Genomic DNA, 23,322 nt, shown 5'->3' with positions numbered 1-23,322 from the left:
AAATGGGGGGCGACGAAGCCTGAATTTTTTATGCGGGAAACCGCAAAAACGACCGGAAGTACAATAAAAAGTAAATTACACCCGCCTTAATTTGAATAACACTCGGTCGAGGGCTCCTAATTGGCCCGTAAGTAAGCCACAAGTCGAAATGTCGAATTTTATACCTCTGCCAACTCTCATTTTCATCCCCTTCCTTTAATTTCGGTCGCTGAAGATCATTAACCTTTAATTAAGGCAAATTTTTCTCACTGAAGCTAAGAGCGATTTAATAAATCATCGAAAATTAGAGATACAATCGAAAATTGGAAGCTCAATTGATAAAGAGGTACGATTTGTATTGAATAATATTTCACGCAATAAATCTCATTCATTGTATTTAAAAAATTATTTCATCTTACTATTATTAAACTTACACAAGTATATGAATTTTAATAATATATAAGTTTATCAAAAGAAAATTTTAATATGCTTAACTTCTCATACGTTAATATAATAGATCGAGTCTCGAAATTAATATCTTCTACTTTATTATATATAAATGTTTGTTTGCCCATTTCACTAATTCACAGTTTTAAATTTAGAAACACTACTTTAGTTTATTTCATGTTTACTAAAACATCCTGAAAAATGTATTTTTTGCTTTCCACCCGATTGAGCAACGCTGGTCATTTTGTTTGGATTACTTCAAATTTATATTGTGTAAAAGAATTGAGATTGGAAAAGCAAAACCCCAATTATGAGGTATTTAAAACTTAAAATTCATATTTAAGAGGTTTTAAAAAAAGATCGCGTTGTGGTTTATTATATTTTCTAAAATATCGGTATTAAAGAGTTTGTATATTTAATCAAAAACTACAGTAACATAAAAGTAGATTATTTTATGAATATACCATCAAATCGTTACAATTGTAAGTTTCACAATTTGATTTCGATATTGAAATGTTTTTTTCACAATTGATTTTGAGTTTGAAAAATCATTGTATTTTAACACATTATTTTTATTATAAGCATTTATATTATTATCTTATTTTAATGTGGGTGTACAGCATAATAGCAAAATAAGTTAAAAGCCTTATTTGTAATTCTTAATAATACATATTATTATTTCATGTTATACATAAAACTGTTTAAAATCGACGATCTTACTTTGACGATGAAAAGTAAGATTCAAAAGTAATAATTTGTAATGTTTTAAAATATTAATTAAATAATTTAAATACCCTCAAACTAATGGCCGATAGGATTATAATTTATATACATAAATAACAGAAAGGATTTGTGTTTGTTTTTTTTACATTGAAAAATATGGAAATTTAAAATAAATCGAATTTAACGACTTTATCTATGTATTTGTGGAATATAAGAAATATAAAAAACGAAATTCGATATTGAAACATACATATTATGTACATATACGTTCACACATACCGGCTATGAGAGCATTTTCGATACAAATTGTGCGCCAATATAGGAAAACTTATGTACACAGGACTAAAGTTCAACTTCCGGTTGACAGAATTTGTTCAAAATTTTTTTATTACTTAACATTACTATACGTATTTCGAACATAAAATATCAAGACGATAGAAATAATTTAAAAGGTCAAAATAAAATAATGAAATATTGTTAAAAAAATATTACTTTCAGTTTCAGGTTAACCAAAACCTTACCAACTCTAAATTATGTAGTTCCTAAAGAGTACAAATATATTTTCAGCTTGATACGTGTAGTCACCACATTTTCGACTTTTTTAAGAGGAAAACGAGGCACTATCAGCTTATTAAATTTATTGATTTTAAGACAATAATAACTCATTATCATTTACTATGTAGTATGTATATAATAATGAGAATATACATACATACAAAGTCATTATTATAACATAAATAGGTACAAATTGAGTCGTAGGAACATATGTTAATAAAATTACGTTTGTATGTTCAGATACTAACTATATTGTGTACTGGTTAACTTTCACACAACACTCAAGCACTAATTACCGAAACGTTCAAATGCGTTGAATGCTTAATTAGCCCTGGCATTGATCAAACCTGAAAACGAGTATCAATTGTTAATTAGTCACGCATAATTTGCCATCACCGACAAAGTTGCCATTAGTTAATTTTCCGCGATCTGAAGAGCGATTGCGCGCTTTTGCGGAAAATTCAATACTTGACTGATTTTCCCGGTTGAGCTCACTCGTACATAATAATTTTGTATTTGTAATGTATTTTCTTGCAATCCTCTCGCCTTTAAGTATCTCTCGCCTCGTCGAATGGGATCGGTCCGAAACGTAAATAAATATGTAGATAGCGGTTAGTACGAAATCCGGAATCGGATCGTCTGGACCGGTTGAGAGATTTTCTCGTTTGGCGTTCGAAGTTCGGGAACGTTTTCATAAATGGACCGACCCACATACTGGGAACGTGGCCAATGGCCATTTATTCTCACGGGAGTGTCACTGTACGAAAATAATTCACTTTTCAAAACAACAGTGGATTGTTGAGTGGGAGACGGGATTAAAATTTTGAATTTTTTTTATAAATAAGTGAAATTTAATTAGTAAAGACACACAGATTTAAACAGATTACCTAAACACAATCTGCTTTAGATCGTTGACTTTACAGTTTTTAATTAATATTATGTATTAGATGTATTATGAGCATTTATAAAAATTGCAAATAGGTTTTTGAGCTTATTTTCCTATTATGCTGTACATTAACATTAAAATAATATAATACAATGATTACTAACCAAATTAAATTAAAATTTTAAAATAGAAAATGATCAGTAGATCAATAGCTATTAAAATAGACATAAAATCTATTGTGAACATAATTTAATAATAATAAAAAGCATTTAATAAGCTTATTGTAAATCATATTAACAATTAGATACAACATAACTTCTTATTGAATCTTATCTCGCAGATAAAGCTCAGTGGAGAGATGTACTTTTAGCAGTGAAATGTCAGATCTGACATATTTGGCCAAAAATCAATATCTATCGTGTATTACCTTACAAGAAGCTACACGCCAAATTTTAAATTTATATATACATATGAGAGTTAAAACTATAAATATATTTAAATATTAGAGATAATGAGAACCTATAGAGCAAATTTTATAAAATATAGAGTGAATTATAGGCGTTTAAACAATTAAAATCTGATATGGCTATATCACGGCGAACAGGTTCTAAGACAAGAGACGTCAGGCAAGTCTACGGGCTCCGTTTTTTAACGCGTTGTATACGATATTTTATCTCCAACGTAATGGCAGACGATACATTAACGTATATTGATGACCAAAATGAGCAATATGGCAAAGTATGAAAACGATCGGATAAGAGATAAGAGATATAAAAAATTACCACTTACACGAAAACCATGTGAACTGTATAAGAGGTATGTAAAAATCAAACTAGTAAAGACTACGCTTTCACCAGTATTGATATTTCTCTGAGACAAAACATACGTTGGCGTTTGAAGAATTTTCCAATATAATCCACACTTGATCTTGAATTTCAGAAAGTTATAATTTTATAATAATATATTTGAGCGTTCTTCAGTTTTTCCGATAGGTAAAATTTCCTTACTGATAACTGTTTTTAAAAAATCCGCTAGCTACTGTGCTGAACTCTAAGCGTCCAGTTAACAATCTGTGTTTTAAGTTAAAGTAATGCAAAAACTATGGAGGCTAATTATTGTAATTAGCAATATAAATAATTTAGTAAACGTTGAATAATATAAAATAATTGTAAGAAATGAAAAAAAATCGCGGCTGAAATAGAGCCGGTTCTCAACTATGTATGAGGTACGTGTACAAGGGGTTGCCAGCGAAAATAGTTATTTCTGTTGATATTGATCAATGTTTTTATTTTGTAATGACAAGTTTCGAATTATAATGGTTTTGATGAGGAGTACAAAAAATATGAAGATCCTCCATTCAGTATATTTGGAGAAATAAATTAAAATATAAGTGATCCTGATAAGTGATCACTAGCTATCCATCACATTGCAGCAAGTGTTAAAGACGAAAAATTAGCATTAAATTTTTTAAAATTATGTCTCGATCATTTTAAGGAGTTAATAATAAACGAAAGTAAGACTGGATTTACTGGTAAACAAAATGACTATATTTAATACCGATATCTACCAGTATTGATTAAGCAATTAGTGCGATTAAATTAATACCCAATATAATATTAAATAATTAATTGCAGTTTGATTTTAAGGTGATCATTAATTATTTGAATCAATTACTTCATTGGTTACAAAATAATGTCCTTTTACATCGCGTGAATTACCGATCAGTGTGTGTTAAAAAATATACTTAGTAATATATTGTGCGCTCCTTGTATTGAATTTTTTTTTGTGTGGAAGGGATGGCTTTAGATTTTAAATTTTATATATCTATACAAATTGTCAATTGAAAAAAATGTTTCCAAAATTGTTGGAAAGAAACGAGGCTTTTTTTTGTCAACAGTCAGTTATAAATCAATATTTGTATTCGAAAATAGTCTCAGGTTTTATCTTTGACTTTAAATTTACGATGCACGTAACGACTCTTTTGAATAGCAGGTTAAAAAGGATTTTCAGTGTTGAATTATTCTTCGACTAATCCATACAAACTAGGCGATTAAACGTTTTCTTCTAAATACGAAACGTTTCTTATAATTATTATATCTCGGTACCCTGGTAGTTTATTTTGTTCTACAGGTTGAACCGGTTTCGGTAGAGCCGGTATTGGAATACTTAAACTAGATATTGTACGCATGTATGTGTGTTTTTCCTTATCAAAAATTTTAAGAAAACCAGTGTAACTACAATTTGTAGTTAAACTATTCAAAAGATTGAAAATCTTATGTAAAAGTTTATATATTTTTTAAAATCATTTAGTTAAAACGAACTCACATAAGCTTGTTTAATGATAAAAGTAAATAACTTGATAAAATAAAACATTCTCAAATTGCTTATTAAGGTTCATCGTCTTTATTGGAATTTATAGAATAAAAGCTTAGATAAAAAATAGTACATATTTACTCTCCTTACTGAACGTCTTCAATAGTAGAGCGCACTGAAACGTATCGGTATAATTGGATTTTAATTCTTTTTATACATTTTTTATAGATAGTGGCACGTTTTATTTAAAAAAAATCCTTTCATTTCAAAGTACGTACTCGTACAAACGTTTCATCATCTGTTATAATGAAACATTTTGAGATAGACGCTCTTCAATTATTCCCCGTTTCTTTGTCTAAGAGCAGAAAGCGTGAAGCAATAACTGTCGTGTACTAATTATGATACATAAGAAGATATCTTTAGTGTAAAAATATCAAGTAGTTTATATTTCATTTCATATAAAAGGCAGCTGTTTAGAATAAACAGCTTCCAGCAACGATACATCGAAAGCTGTTTCATAGGTATCCGTTGTATATTTGGCCCTTATTAATATTCAATTTGCTCTCGCGTCGTACCTACGGAAGCGGGTCGGCCTCTTAGTCGTATTGAGGGCTCAAGTTATTAAATTTCTGACAAAAGCGACTTTAAATTGGACCGAAATTCATTGGACGCCTGAGCATTGCCGACATTGAAAAACAAAGCTCTCTCCAAAGCTTCAAAATAGACCAAAACTCGTTGACCCGTGTCTGTGCAGCATCGCCGCGGACAAAAAGCTTCGTGCTCGAGCTCGACGAACAAAGCTTGATAGGAGAGCTTTTTTCCCACCTCTTTTTATTTCATGTTCCCAGCATCCTAGAGTGGCTGATGAGAGGTTCAAGTGCCGACACTGGCTGACCCTTTAACAATTGTCCACTGGACCAACGGCAATTGGCCGAAGAAAGGTGAAGATGCGGATAGATTTCCCATTGAAAAATCATATACAGAATTGGAGAGCATCGGCACACATTACCAAGTGCTCTATGTATGTTCCAAAATCTGACAACGAAATAATATATATTTATTCAACATAAAGCTATACAATATGCAGTTTGTCTATCATCTCTCTGTTATCATGTTCAGTGACATTCTTGCCCGTCAAAAAATTGTGATTTGATTTTGAACCACTTCCACTCTTAAGTCGCATTGATATTGTATAATAGCATATGCTAAAAGGAGCCGCCGTTTTAATTGGATTTCGAGGATTATCTCCAGGCTTAAGTGCAGTCGGCTAACAATGGTGACACCCCGAATTGACTTAGTGGTCGGTAAAGGCATTCGGTCACTTCCCGCTAGAGTTCTCAGAACTGACAGCGGGAAAGCGTGGGACTGCTTGCCGATACCGTGGGACTGCGTATTTGGTACGTGACTATAACAATAGGTCAACAGACGCGTCGAAGAAGATGCAGTGAGTGACCTGCCCTTTATAAGCAGGTACTTAGGCCATATGAAGACATTATGGACGGAGCACTGGCAGTGCGTGGATCTCCTTAATTAACCAATAAATGGTATGAAGCGACTTTGGCCTTTTATTTGGCTTATTTTGGCTTTGGATCCTCCACCCACCCCTACGCAAAAATATCTTACCGACTTACGGAGGTTAGCTAACATTGAAGTTAGTTAATGTCTCCAACATGAAGTTAGAGGAGTTTAATGACTATCCAACTAATTAAAAATTACATCGGAATCTTGTGTCAGGTTGAAGTGATGTTAGCTAGCTATTCAAACGCGTTTTTCTACCACCCCTTCACAATTCACAGGCTAAACAGTTGAACAGTTATAAACTTTACTATCTAATATCTAATAACTATTGAAGTATTTTGGCCAAACCATAACATATACATGTGTAGCTGTCACTTGGTGTAGATGAGTGTTGACTAAAGATGCTTTGGAGCGTCCATACTCCTCATTGGAAGACTAAATTGATGTCACGATCCTCAGGAATGAGGATATCGATAAGAATATACATTTTTTTTTTCATTGAGTGAAATTACTAAATGTACTGAAGAATTAGACTGCTTGCTTAGACAAAACACAAAATTTTGGAATTCTAAAAAGCATAAAGTATGTAGGGAATGTAAGGAAACTTACACAAGACAATAGTTCTACTTTCGGCTGTCGGATTTTTTTCAAATCTTTTTTATTACTTAACATTTTTATAAATATTAAATTTCAAGAAGATAGAAAAAAATTAAAGGACAAAATAAAATTATGAAATATTGTTTAAAAATAATAATACTTTCAGTTTACGAATTCTAACCAAAATCTTGTCAACTCTAATAAATTTTTTTTTATAATTTCAATAATTATTTTTTTTTAATTTTTATTTACTTACTATTTTTCTATTAAATTATTATATTTTTTCTTAAGTTAATCCATAAAAATTACAAATATAATATTTTAGCTTGATTCGTTCAGTGGTGTGGAAAAAATTGTGTGGTCACAACATTTAGAGGAAAAAATCGCACTTCCGGTTTATTAAATTTTATGATTTTTATTTTCATCACATTGATACAAGGATTATACTTGAATTTTCTCGTGAAGAGCACATTTGTACATATATTTAAAGGGTCGAAAAAATACGGACATGATTTAAAGATAATATAATATGTACATACAATCCAAGATTTTATATTTGGTCATGTAAAGAAAGTATTCTAAGACTTTATGTTATACATTTTTGTACTGTTATTTGATTGCACGTATATTAAAGTGTCAATTAAATCGATTTTGTAAGCATCATTTTACAAGATAATACTGAATACAATGATCGTTATCAATTTTAAAATAAACATATACAATATATGTATATATGTAGGTACATATTAAGTCTTCATTGTGAATTATTTGAAACAATATCTAATATCAGCTTACCGCTGAAAATTACAACTTAATGTAATGTCGTATTTTATAATAATGAACACACATCCAAGGATAACTTGATTTTAATTTTTTGCTACCAACAACTTTGTTTAAGCCGATGTTTCATTTGCTACAAAAAACAACAAAAAACACGCCGACGAAGTTTGTTCCGTCTTATTCAGTTGATTAATTACGAGCTGTATAACTTGAACATTCGAATTAGAAGTTCTTATCGACTTCTGGTAAATTGATTGTTAGTCAATTGACCGCCTTACCGTTTAGTTTACCGTCGTTAAATTTAACGATATCGCAATTTATCGTTACTCTACATAGTATTCATTGCATGAGAAGATATTCAAAGCGATCTGTGGCTTTGTACTCAAAGGAGCAATGCTTAAATTTCAAATGTACTGTTATATCTACATAAGTCTTTATTTGTTTTATGTTAGCTGTATTCTATTCCCACGACCTTTAAATCAATCTGCGAGACGAATTATGTTTCCCCCAAAAATATCAAAGCCCTTCTTAAGCCTGCACAACAAATTGCGTGCATCTACTCAGCCATTTCTCGATACATTCAAGACACATATGTTAACACTAAAAATATCGTTTTTCAATTAACTTTATCGCTTTTCTGCATTATTCTCACGACTCTTAATCCGCACAACGAATTGCGTAAAATCTACCCTCAAGGGATACATATGCAAACACTAAAAATATTGTCTTTAATTAGTTTACCAGCATTTTTCACACGACTCGACTCGAATCGTATTCCCTCAAAAACCCTTTTAAAGCTGCGTAACTAATTGTGTGAAAACCATTTCTCGATACACTCAAGGGTCAAAGTATTAAAGTCTTAAGATATTGTTTTACTTAACTCGAGTTCCCCCCTATTTTATCACGAACTATGATTGGTCCAAATTGTTACGTCTATTAAATATATACTGATGTTAAACATATGGAAGATCACTTGCGATCGAACCGTCTGACTTACAACCGAACCGTCTCTTACTAATCACTGACTTACAATTGAACCGTCTAACTAGTGACTCGCGATTAGACGACTTAACTAGTAAACTACTAACTAGTAACGTGTAATACTAACTAATCTCGTGTATACTTACTACTATTAAAGAAGATAATCATCTTATAAAATAAAGTGAGTTTTATTTACGGAGTAGCGTTCCGCAAAAACGCTTGGTGGCAGCGGAAATATTAATAACAACAAAATACACATCACCCACGAATGTAACAGTACCTAAGAGGCATGCAATTCAAATAACTTGCGTAATGAAAAGATCAAATGAAACAAATGTTTGTGTGTCAATTTTGAAGATGGAATTTATTTTAGATAAAAACATTTTTGACCTTTTTTATTTGACTTTCACTTACTTGAGCTATATCGGGAAAATATTTAGTATTAACAACTACTATGTACATATAAATTATAATAAATTCAATTCTAGACTTTGCTCTAGGCTTTCATTCAAATTAATTTTTAGTCCAAAACTTTTAATTGAATATTTTGAACATTATATATTGTAACATGAGAACATGAAAGAGAGTATCTACTGTCTGTGCATTCGTGGGTGAACAATAGAGACCCCGAATTAGGCTTACGGGACTCAGTAAATGCCCGAACAAAGGATACGCTGGAGATCTTACAGACTTGGGCGAGTGTGTGCGTAAACAGTAGATTCGCCGGGGTAGACCTTTAAGTGCCCAGACAAAGAAACATTAATGGATCGAGGAAGCTGTGGTGTGCAACTTGTCCTTTATAAGGAGGTACACACGGTAAATCAGTTTATTCTGGAGTAAGTGGTGGTTCCGTGTGGACCTGTGGATAGTTGGCCAGCAGTATAGCTCGGTTGTTAAGCTTCTGCCTAGCACCGAGAGGTGCCGGGTTCGATCCCATGAGCTGACCTCGATTGAAAATAATTTTTCTGAGTATATCTGTAGTGCTGCTGGTCAGACCTGAATATTTGTGACTCCAGGTCGATCGTTTCCTATCAAAGTTTGCCAATTTTCTCTGATTTCATTGTTGAAACGGTTCCCGGTAAAATTGGATAAATATCCTTCCTACCTACTGTGTAACCACTATTTGAGATTGATTAATGTACAATAAAATTTATGTACAATTCATAGATGTCTTGCTAATTTGCGAATTTTTTAGTGCCTCGTAATTCAGCGACTTGTATAGTAAAAAAAAATGCTGCAATGTTTGTAATTGGCCAGTAAGGCGCATTGGGGTTACCTGTAAGGCATTCATGGTACATATGTATATATATTAAAAAAAAAATACTGTCAATCGACTTTGGCCTTTCATTTGGATCCTGAACCCACCCCTACGCAACAATATATAAGCAAATTCAATATTAAAGGTTTGTTCACTTGATTTTTTTAACAAAACGATATTTAAGTGGTTTTAAGACGCTATTGCGATATTTGCATAGCGATTTAATTAACGACTCGCCTTCCCCTCTCCCTTTGCCTTTTTCGGGACAAATGAGACTGGAGGACCATATTTACGCTCCGGGGAGACGTTTCCTTTTCATCAATCGCTTTGTGTGATTTTCAAACAAAACCTCCACGAGGAAATAGGATTTTCCAGGCGAGACCAAGGAACGGGGAGAGAAGGGGGACACCTTAATCCAATTGCGTTCGGATGAGACCGGTACAAAAAGAAAGTAAATAAACGTTTTCTTTTTCGAGACGAAATTTTTTTCTAATATCGCGCGCTTTGAAAGTCTCCGTTTTATTTGACTTCATCTTTAGGGCCAGATATACAAATTACATAAATTTGTTTTGCGTCTTACGCGCAAAGCGTATACGTTTTTAAGAGAGACAGACGTCTTTAAATTTGGGTATCGGTAACATCGTATAATATGATGTAAACATACTTTTAAATCATGGTTACGGTTATAAAGAAGGTTTTATGTAAATAATATTGTCATTTTTTGTACTAAACTGTTTATATCGAAAAAGAAATTTGCGCTTCAAATGTTTTTAAGAAATCAAAACGCTTGAAATAGTCTAATTTAGATTTCTATTAAATAATATGAGGATAATGTATATACATATATGTATGTATATTGTAAATTATGTTCTTTAATTAATTTAATGATTACCTCGTCATTAAATGCTTGGCTTGTAAACATTCGATTTATTCCAAAAAATTTTCATGCTAAATCGATAAGTGTATTGTCGTACAGTTTTATCTATATTACATGAATATTCTGAATTAATTATTATGATAAAAAATAGTACCCTGATTTATTGTCGTAAATATGTTATATTTTTGTTGAATCTATATACATATATAGTATGTACATATTTACACATATAAATATATACGTAAGTTATTTTTAAATATCCAACTTTATAATTTTTATTTCAATGTAAAAAAATCATTTTTAAACTTGAAAGGCTATATTTGTTTGTATGTATATCTTATATAGGTACTAAAAATTAATAAAATTACGAATGTCAGCATTTTGACGTAACACCTACATACCTAATTAATCTGCATTGAATTAAAAAAAATTGTATATAAATATAAATCCAATATTTTCTATTGCTTAAAAATACTATTTATTTTTAAAAGCTTTCGTTGTATTGAATAAAGTTAGAATGACACTATTTAACGATAATAACACTGAGCAACAAAATTCACGTTTTTTAGTTATCAGAGCAATTATAATACTAATCAATCTTAATTAAATTTAACCCATTCAATATGATAATGATTTTTGTCAGTTTGCTCTCATTTTTGAGATAGAAGCGTTAAAAAAATAGCAGTTTTATGGATTTCCTGGTCTTTAACTTAAAATGTAGTAGTTCTGTGGTCAAAATCAGTCAAGTCACATATTTTTTCTAGTAATTTTTAATTGCTTTAAAATACTTATAATTAATTATCTAGAGAATTTTAAAAGTCAATAAAATATGTTTTTTACACATTTTTACGTGTTATTTACTATGCGTTTATTTGACCTGTTTTGATGTCAACACTTTTATAAGAACTGATTTTTTATCTCAATATTTTTTTATCTCATAGTCATCATCCTCTGCAGCCATTTGCCATACACTACTGGATGAAGGCCTCTCCAACGCCTTTCCACTAGTCTCTGTTTTGCGCAACTCTCATCCATCTCACTACACATTTTCCTAATTTCGTCTACCCATATTTCCTGCGTTCTTCCTTTTACCATTTTGCATTCTCTCGGGTACCATTCTAGCACTTATTTCGTCCCTTCTTCTAGCCATGTGGCCCACCAATACCATTTCAATCTCTTTTCTATATCCACTATATCCACAACCTTTATCATTCTTCTCACCCATGTATTCCGTTTCCTGTCTTTCCTCATTATGCTAAACATACAACGTTCCATACTTCTTTGAGTGCATTGGACTTTAACGTACTAACTTTTGCGGTAAATTATTAATGAAACAGCAACACATTAAAACGTGACTAATTCTAGATTAAAATACAGAATAGTCATTTCGATATATGTATGTTTATAGGAAGTTGTCTGTGAACATAAATATGCAAGTATTAAATGCATGCTGAGCAATATCATTTAACGATGCCTTCAGTTTGTATGAAAATGATGAATTTTCTTCTGAAAATGATGTCGACTAATATTCACATCATTTATCACTGTCATTCTTCATTTGTTTTATGAAATTCCGATGATATGCGTGCGTGTATGAACATTGTAACAAGCGCATCGGATGAGCATTTTGTCTGTGGATTTTCCGGATACAACCGGGCATTTATCATATATGAAAATTGGCGAGAGAAGAACTCGACACCTACCGACTCTACTTCTGCCTCTCTCTCTCTCTCTTTCTCTCTGTGGAATACCCGGTTTTGTAGCCGGTATTCCGCGAAGATAAATGATGGTCAGACTATAAGCGGCAGCGGATACCGAAGCCACTAAATAATAGCGGCGATAATAGCGGATGATTTTTCTTCCGGCGCTTTTCCCACACCCTTCGGAATTTTCCGACCACCCCCTCCTTCCCCCCCCCCCCCCTTCAGGACGACCGACGTCCATTTGTCTTGTAATAGCAACGGAATTGTTTTATTGCCGTTTTCCTCTTAGGCACGTTCATTGCTTCGCATCATCGTAGGGCGAATTGTTTGTCGGGTTTTTCTTTAAATCGGGGGTGATTTATGCGAATCGGGAATTAATCGCCTTCGATTTAATTTCGATGGTCTGGTGCGTTTTATTGCGTAGATCTACGGTTTGCAAAATGCGTTCGCGCGTGAGGATGTAATCGAATTTGAGCTGCCTGCGAAATGTTGCGCAATTTTATATGCGAATACATTTAGTAATAAATTTCAGGGTTTATTATACTTTACTTTACTGTTATCTGTTTGCTTATTTCAAAATAACGTCAAGGTTATACAACATTAGTTAATCTTGTTAAATAATGTTTATATATTTTACATATACATATGTATCCGTGTACTTAATATTATTTTACGTCAAATCGAATATGAAAGGGAAATTACGGACTATTATAGCATAGTATAATTTAATTTACATATTAAGATTAACCTCATAACATTGATGCTTTCGTATCTATTCACAAATTAGCTTGTTATTGTATATAATGGCTATAATACAATAGATAATAGCGATTTGAAGACTAGGCATTTTAGAACAATTGTTTGCGAAGTAAAACATAGAAGAGGATTGTAAAAATATTTATAAAAAATGTGAAAGTGTGAAAGAAGAGTACTAATATGAAACCTCCTAGAGAAAAATTTAAAACATTGATAAACATAAACTTAATTTAAGAATAACTACTTTGAAATTCATAAATCAATGTTCATTAAAGTAATTATTACAAATCAACAGTAAATAAAATAAATAATCAGTGGTATATGTATGCATATTGATCAGTGATTCATATTTAATGGTCAGTACTTAAATCTAACAGTCAATTTGTTTTGACTATTGCTTTGAAATTGGACTAATGAAGTTTTATTGTACTATTACACATAAACAAATGGTTTTTACAAACCTCTTATATGTTTCACTTACGATTACAATTCTGAAAAAAATTTGCCTCTTATCCGATCGCTTTCATACTTTGATACTTTGCCATATTGTTTGAAACTGAAAACACTTTGAGTTTCCAGCTTTGCAGAATGTATATTTTGATTACTGGCCAAACTCAAAAATAAAGTATCTTAATACATTTATTTAAGTTTAAGTTTGGACCATTGTGACATTACAGGAGTTCCATCAATGGTCGATAAAAATACAGGGAGATGAGAAAAATATTTTTTTATATATATATACACGGACAAAAATACATTTATACATAATCATAACAAAACAATAGCATTATTATAATAGCAGATATAGTAAAAATATCAAATAATAAAATACAAAGTATGGCATGTCTTGCATCTATGTATGTATGTATAGTCGGAACCAATATATAATATAAGAACTAGCCGCAAATACAAAATCTACATAAATAATACTGTCATCGATGACAGAAGCACTATGAAAACACACAGTATGCAAAAGTTGTGGTACGTTTGGATCCCAGTTTTTTGTCTTGCTGTTCCATCTATTCGAAATCAATAAGTTATTCGTTCAGTATCATTTTATTGAAGTATTTATCTCATTTCAAGATTACCTCTCCACTGATGATAAATTGTCCGCACTTTTGACACCCCTTTTTTGATTGCGTTTACCTCAGTGGTTGAATCATGACGAAGTGTCACGTCTGAAAATAAATCACGGCCCTATTTTAACGGGTTCAATGAATGTTTCAGACCGTCTTTCAAATCGATATAGTCCACCTGAGAAGTAATAAATTCACTATAAATAAATAAATTGAAGAGAATACACTACAATATAACTAAAACGTTGCGTAAGTGATTACTTTAGTTGAACTACATCCTCCAATGATCAATAACCAGTCGTCAATTGATCATTTGGATTGGTAATTTTGAAAAATTGACTGTATTGCTCGCTTGAGAATTGCATTGCACCCCGAATGTGGAGAACAATAGCCCCAAATCTAGGTGATTAGAAATCGAAAGAATTATTTATATATTATTCCTTCAAATGTGAAATTTAATTTACAAAATATTTGAAAGGATACCTCCATAGAAACAAATGTGAATTTTACGAAACTCAACAGCTCTACCAATTTACTCATACGGTTTTCTTCATCAGATGCTATCCATAATTTCACTGAATTAAATACTTCTTCGGCCGATGTGTTTAATCTATCCGATTTTAGGATATCCACTAAAACGAAAGCTGGCTGGATTTGTGCAACTGAAATGAAAATAAAAATGTAATGCAAAGAATCATTATGTATTTTTTTATTATTTAGCTGTTGTTATATAAATAGTCGACACTTACAGTTTTAAAGTTGTCGAGAGTCAAACTCATCGCTTTTTCTTTTGATATCCGATCATCTGAAAGATTTCTCATTTTAATAGCACATATCTTATTCCAATAAATGCATGTATTTCTCTTTGTTTGTCGAGGATATTTGTCCACATACATATGTATACATATTTAAGTTAGTCATCACCATCAAGAATCCGAGAGTGATAGTCGATACCATCACGACTCCGAGAGTAGAAGTCAACACATCAGCAGCAGAACAAAGTTAAATAGTGAAGCAAAGTTAAAGTGAAACAGTTCTACGTATCTCATTTAAATTCTCCATTCCATAATTAAATTCTACCGAAAAGATTAATATAACGTAATAATAATAATTATAAAGAAATCTTGGTTAGTTAACCAAGTAGTTTTAAAACAGAAAAATTATTTAATCTTTCATTGGAACGTGACAATACATATATAGAAGTACAATGTATGTATGTATATTTCAAAATCGTTTTTCTGTGTGTTCGTAATGGAATACTAAAAATTTGAGCCATATTCAGTAATCGCTACCTTTTTAGACCCATAGGAAATCACTGCCTATACGACACTCAGACACCCCATCCATATCTCCAAGTTTCATCCCCTTGACGCACGAAACAGTTTAATTCGAAATGTCAAAGTCTCACAAACGTTTATTTATAAAAATCAGCTGATAACTAAAAATAGTTGTATGTGATGTATGTATGTAAGCTTATTGTAAAAAACTAAATGTATGTAAGCTTATTGTAAATCATATTAACAATTAGATAAAACATAACTTATTATTGAATACTTATCTCGCAGATAAAACCCAGTGAAGAGATATACTTTTAGCCGTGAAATGTCAAATCTGACATATTTGGCCAAAAATCAATATATATCGTGTATTACCCTACAAGAAGCTACACGCCAAATTTGAAATTTATATATACATATGAGAGTTAAAACTATAAATATTTATATATTAGAGATAACGAGAACCAATAGAGCAAATTTCATAAAATATAGAGTGAATTATAGGCGTTTAAACAATTAAAATCTGATAATGGCGAACAGTTTACGCCTTGTTAAACAATGCTTGTTAAACGTCAGGAAGATTTACTTTCCCCGTTTTAAAAACGCGTTGTATATGATATTTTATCTCCAACGTAATGGCAGACGATACATTAATGTGTAAGTATGAAAACGATCGGATAAGAGATAAAAATGACCACTGACACGAAAGCCATGTGAAACGTAAAGGAGGTATGTAAAAATTCAGGTAAATTCACATTTTGAGAATCCCAGCCCTCGATAGTACGGTATGCGTAGATACATTTAAAAAACGATTCGTTTCTCCATAGTCGCGCGCAATAAAGCGTAATAAATTTCGAAGATTTATTCGCGCTTTTTGCGAAAACGGGTGGTATGAGAGGGGCGAAGGGGATGGGGTGGCTCGTTCGAGTCGATATCGAATGAATCTCATAAAAATTTCCATAAAATATACCGACGCGATTCCACTTTGTACACAAGTTCTAGCGTGAGTGATGGACCACGACGTTTCCCATGTTTCACGTCAAATTTCCTACGTTCGATGTGCAACGCGGAAAAAGAACATTAATACATACCCTCACGAGAGGGACTATTATATAAATAAAATCTGCGAAATTTAGCCATCTGTATGCGGAAAAGGTCTATGGTATAATTATGATATTATTGTGTCAAAGACGTTGAACATTAGATTTTGATTTTTAAATACTTTTTTTTAATACTAAATTATATTCACAACACATCTTATATCTATTTTAATAGCTACTGATCTACTGATCATTTTCTATTTTACAATTTTAATCTAAATTTGTTAGTAATCACATTATTATGTTATTCTAATGTTAATGTACGGCATAATAGGAAAAAGAGCTCAAAAACCTATTTACAATTCTAATAAATGCTCATAATACATCTAATAATATTAATTAAAGACTCTATAAAGTCGATGACCTAAAGCAGATTTTATTTAGGTAATCTGTGTGTTATACCTGAAGAGTATAGACATTTTGTTGTAATCACCGAGACTCTTCACAAGTGTGTTAGTATGGTTATTAATGATTCTGTCATAAAATCTACTAATTCGTTTGCTAGTAATGTTTGTAATATTATTTATGGCATGCAGTTTTTTCAATTTAGTATATATGGGTAGAGGTTGTGATTTCTCGACTTTTTTTGATTCTCGAGATTCAAGAATCTCATTTTCTCGGAATATTTGAATCTCGGGATTTGAGAATCTTATTTTCTCGAAATATTTGAATCTCGAGAATTCGAGATTTTCTTTTTTTGTTTCTCGAGATTCTCGAGAATTCTCGAGAAAGTTTAATTTTTTTTTTTAATATAGTGAATTGATTTTTTTAGCATATAAAATCGACAACATACAAAATCAAAAGGACACAAACACTACATATGTACATATATTATATCAGGGGTTTATAAATGTATTAAAGACATGATGAAAGAAAGATATTGAGATATAAAATAGAACATTGAATAGAAAAAAATAGTGTAATTATATAAAAAAAAAATTAAAAAGAAGGCATGAAAAGAAAATAAAAATATATAAAAGGTATTTAAAATAGTAAAAATAACAATATGTAACAAATAATTTTATAAAATTCCCAGTGTCACTACCCGGCTTTGCCCATGTTTATGCGACCTGACAAATAATAAAAATACTGACCATCTATGCATATTAAAATACTGACTATAAATTGATCAATATGTAAGGAGCAAATACACGAATAAATAAATAATAAATCAAAAATCTTTGTTTTATGTGTGGTACAGTGGGGTCATATTGTCACGGAAAATATATTTTCACTAGCGTTTTAGTGGTATCATACAACCGAATACTTTCCCATATCAACCGAATACTTTCATATCAACCGAATACTTTCCCACTAGTGACTAGTACCTACTTGCACATATATGTAGCTTAAAACTGGTGCGATTTCGTTGTAACATGTGTATATGTACTTATATGATGACCGAATAATAACTTACTGGACAAATAATAAAAATACTATCTATATATGTACATATTACAATACTTCATAAAATTATTTACGAGTTAACAAGTATACAAATCAGTCAGTTTATTGAACAAAAACATGTAATGATAGATTTAAAATATTCTCGATATTTTCGAGATTCTAACAATCGATTTCTCGAGATACGAGAATCTCGAATTTTCATTAATAAAATATTCTCTAGAAATGAGAATCTCGAAATTTCACAGTAAAATATTCTCGAGAAACGAGAATCAAAATTTCTCGAGATTTCTCGATCACAACCTCTATATATGGGTGTGTTATAAATTATTTTTAGGGATTTATTTTGTATTATTTGGAGCTTGGAAAGGATACTATTCGTGGCGTTATTCCATACAGGTTAATAGTGGTAGTAATTTTATTTTATTTTAAGTTGATAAAGAACTATGGCGATTAAATATTGGGTGTATTGAGGATATACCCCGCATCGCCTTGCATTTTGCTGACTCAATGTGAGGTGCCCATCTCATTTTTTTATCGAACGTTACTCCTAAATATTTTATTACTGATTGCCATTTCAGACTTTCAGGGATTTTCAGATCTGAACTTGGCTTATGCTTTCTAACACTAAAGAATATCGTGTCTGTTTTGGTTTGATTAATTTTAATTTTCCACTTAGTGAAGTGTTCCGTCATTATTTTAATTGCAAAAACAAGATTTTTACGAATAGTGTCTGGTTTTTTGCTACTTGTGAAGCAAGTTAAAAATTACATAAATATGAATATATTTATGTGGTTCGTTATATGTGGTACTAATTAATCTTTATATTATATTACACACACACATCACGACAAATGTACGTGTTCCGTACATATTCGCAGATTAGGGAATACATAAATTCATACGAAGATAATCGAAATGTATGTTTATTATGCCGAAGAGGATTATAACGTCGTTACCGAAGCCTTTACATCATATTTGATAAATTTCTCGACAAGCCACCAGTGTAGCACAAGAAGCCATTCAAGTTTCAAAACTCAATCATCACCCACCCTACACCCTTGTTGTTTAACTATTATATGAATTTTAGCACTGTAAATATTGACATTGACTTAAACATATGTAATATTTGAAGAATCGTGGAAAAATATGTTTTTTTTTTTGGAAGATATTCATTTTTTACAAGGCTTTTCTATGGTTTAATTCGCTAACGATTGAGCTAAATTTCCTAGTCTTCCGATCGTTTTGAAACTTTGACATTTTGTGTGGTTAGGTCAACGATGGAAATTTCAATCGATTTTTATAGTTCGATATTTTTATTTTGTTTTCAACTCGTGGGTTTTTGGTTAAGTTTTTTTTACTGATTTTTTATTGTTTTTAATGGTGGAAGATTCATGAAAAAAAAACCATGTTGAGATTCTGTTATAGTGTTTGAGACTTATATTTTGACAAAGTGATTTGTCTGTCGTAGAAAAATATAATATAGTAATATTCCTTGAAATGACAAATTGCCCAACTGATTACTGCATCTATGGAATTATTTACTATCCTAAATTATATTTGATGACAAATTCGTTTACAAATAAGTATAAAATTAAAGATTTTTACTCACTCAGTATATATAAAAGAACAAATATATGTACATATACATATGTACAAATATTAAAAATTTGTTTTTGGTAAAATTCCCAGATCAATCGAAGCGTATTTCAATTGCAACGTTTTTAAAATTACGCAATTAATAACTGAAATTGAAATAATTCAACGATCAAAATGGTTATATAATATTTTATAAAATTAAAAAAATATTTTTACGTAGATTTCTTAAGAGCGGTTAATTCTTAAGTACATATGTATGATATTTTTACACGCTTTTTATTTTTATATAATAGTGTTGATTAAAGCTTTTGTACAAAGCTCCGCTTTTAGATCATCTTACAGCTTAACTAACTCTCTTAATTATTTTCAGTAAAATACAGAAGGAAAGTGTACGTTTGTTTATAAGATTTTCCCCCAAATTTGTCCGTGGAAGCTGCGCGGTCGAAATCCTCCCAAATAATTCGGAGCTTTTCGGCACAAAACCTTTGTTTCGATCGAATGTATGTAAACAATGCAGGTTTGAAAACCTAGGGCACCCTCCCAAATAGATCCGTTCATTCAATTAGGGTTGGCCGTGGTACCCTTTTCCGGACCGTTTCGGGACTCTCGCTTGACCCAAGTCCAGAATGTCCTGCGAAGCCTTCCGATAATACAAAACCTTCATTTTCCTTTCCCTCCCCCTCCTTATTTTCCTGTGATATGGGGAAAGTTCGACCGTTACTTGGGTATATATATGTATATGTCTGGAAATATAATCAATATGTATACGTATCTATGCAACGTATCGGTATCGGCATCGATTGTACTCGATCGCTTAAATTGATTGAAGAATTTTCCTAGGAAATGTCGAAATGGATATTTTTCGGAGTGATGCTGTTTGTTATAAGTCTGTGTATTTAATATTGGTAGTGGTTTTAGTTTTTGTTTGATGAAATCAATGATTCGTGGAATAATTCAATGGGATAATTTTATCTGTTTTCCTTTTGTGTCTTATTCCGGAGTTTGAAACGAGATTAAAATACAAATGTTAATACCAACTCATATTAAATATTAAAATAAATCGTACAATTATTGTTTCATCTATTTTTAATGATGAAACAATAATTGCCTGCAACAGATCGAATGAATATATAGATTTTTATATAAAGTTTATCTTTAAATAAGACTAAAAGTGATCTTCAAAAACTTAATTGTAACTGTGGTCTGCTCTTTTTATACAAAATCATTTAATAAGAATTCAGGCAAGTGAACGTCCTTTAAAATTAAGATAATTTTAACTGTGATTATAAACATTTTAAAATTTTATATGTAAATATTTATGTAAGAAATATATTATACATTGTATGTTAGAGTATAAAAATATATGAAATTTGTGATTTTGACTGATTTTTACAAGCTTTTTATTTACGTAAGAATGTGAATAAATCTTTTTAATATCTTCATCTAATATATCACTTTACTTTATATGTACGATATGGTATATATTTGAAAGTGGCAGAAGTCCAATTTTTAGTATCAAAAACACTTTTTCTGTTTGACTTAAATTGTTATCACTTATTTTATATCGACACGTCCATAATCTTGAAAAACCAGAATAAACGAATTCTAGACCACCAGTATTTTCAAATATTTTTAAGCGCATAACAATATATTTATTTTTTTGTGAGTTATTTCTCGAAATGAAGAAAAGTGAATTTCCACTTTCAATTATAACGGCTCATATTTGTAAAAATAAAATAAAATATGTAAAATATATGTACATATTGTTATAGATTTCGCTTGTTTTTCACAATCCCATACTCTATTTTCACTTTCAAAAAATCCATACGTGGGAATAACAAAACAATGTATAAAAATATTTGCGATAAAACAATAATCTCAAAAATTGGTCAAAGCATCCGACTCAAAGAATTTAGTTTATAAGAATTCATTCAGTCATAATATCCGATTCAGTATAGTCAAAGCATCAGACCGAGTGAATCAGTGGAGCAAATAATAAACAGTTATACGCTTCTCTCAAGTTTATCGTTCCAATTTCAAATTCGAATAGTTATGATCTTTTAAAGTCCATATAAAAATGTCTGTTTGTCTTTCTGTCTAGTATGGCTCCTAAACCACTCAACCGATTACAATGGAACTTTCAAGATTTGTTTTATGCCTAAAAACGGGAACGAAAACGTGAAAAACGGGAATGAGTGGTATTGCAACGCAATAATTTCAAATGTTTTCGCGACGTGAACTGCGTTGTTAGGGTAAAATAAACAAACAATTGAATAATTTCAAATGTGTCTGAATTTTTCCGACAAATGGGAACGGGAACGAGAGCGAGAATGGGAACGCGACGGGAACGCATTGCAACATATGCCGGCTTCAACTTGTATAATATAAATATTCAGTGTTCGAAGAATCTTTTTCATTCAGAACTACAATAAAATAGATAAAATTAAAAATAAATAAATAGATTTTTTTGTTGACTGAATCTTCACCATGGTAATCAATTTATTTAAAACACAAACAATATCTGGAACGTTATACGTAATATAATAATTTATAATACACCTATATACATATACTAACTTGAAAAATCTGCATGCCATATATAATATTCCGTTTGTTACAGACATTACTAACAAACTGACCAGTAGATTCTATGACAGAATCACTAATAACCATACTAACACTTGTGAAGAGTCTCGGTGACTACAACAAAATTTTTATACCCTTCAGGTATAACACACAGATTACCTAAACACAATCTGCTTTAGGTCATCGACTTAAAAGATTCTTTAATTAATATTATGTATTAGATGTATTATGAGCATTTATAAGAATTGTAAATAGGTTTTTGAGCTCTTTATTCTATTATGCTGTACATTAACATTAGAATAATATAATACTATGATTACTAATCAAATTAAATTAAAATTGTAAAATAGAAAATGATCAGTAGATCAGTAGCTATTAAAATGTATATATAAGATGTATTGTGAACATAATTTCGTAATAATAAAAAGCATTTAAAAATCAAAATACGTAATATGTAAGGTATCGAATTGTCCATTGATTGCTTCCTTATTACTCCTTACCTTTTAGGTACCATTTATGAATCTTCCTCATTCATTCCCGTCCAATTTTAAATATTCGACTTTAATTCTTCACAACACATTAACTAAACTGGTTTTTAATTTGTTTCAGATCGTTAACATCCATTAAAGCCGGCTATGGCCGGTCCCTCTGAGAGGGCAGCCGCCAACATGGCAGCACGGCTAACCCTATTTTGGGGTCTCATATCAATTGCGGGGGCCCTTCGCTGTGATTGGGGCTACGAGGGCCAAAACTCGGGGCCTACGCCCTACGACGGGCGCTTCGCCCTCAACATGTCCTCCAATGGCTTCGGTTACTTACCCAACGCTGAATACACAGGTAACCTATAATCATTCATTTTTTTTAAACACCCATCCATTACAAACATGTATAAATAGGTCCTCGCTGA

General features: G+C 31.2%; 1 protein-coding gene across 1 annotated transcript in view; it reads left to right on the top strand.

Annotated features, from left to right (window-relative positions):
- The window catches only part of LOC143915705 (spondin-1-like), a 209,890-nt gene that overhangs the window by 85,631 nt on the left and 100,937 nt on the right, over positions 1-23,322 (top strand). Inside the window, exon 3 of the mRNA XM_077436459.1 lies at positions 23,025-23,252. Within this exon, the coding sequence (XP_077292585.1) occupies positions 23,051-23,252 (202 nt within the window). The 5' untranslated portion in view covers positions 23,025-23,050. The remainder of the gene's footprint in view (positions 1-23,024; positions 23,253-23,322) is intronic.

The sequence above is a fragment of the Arctopsyche grandis genome, chromosome 8 (assembly GCF_051622035.1).
Source record: "Arctopsyche grandis isolate Sample6627 chromosome 8, ASM5162203v2, whole genome shotgun sequence".
NCBI lineage: Eukaryota > Metazoa > Arthropoda > Insecta > Trichoptera > Hydropsychidae > Arctopsyche > Arctopsyche grandis.
The sequence above is the reverse complement of the archived record's forward strand: the minus strand, read 5'-3'. Positions and strand labels throughout refer to the sequence as shown.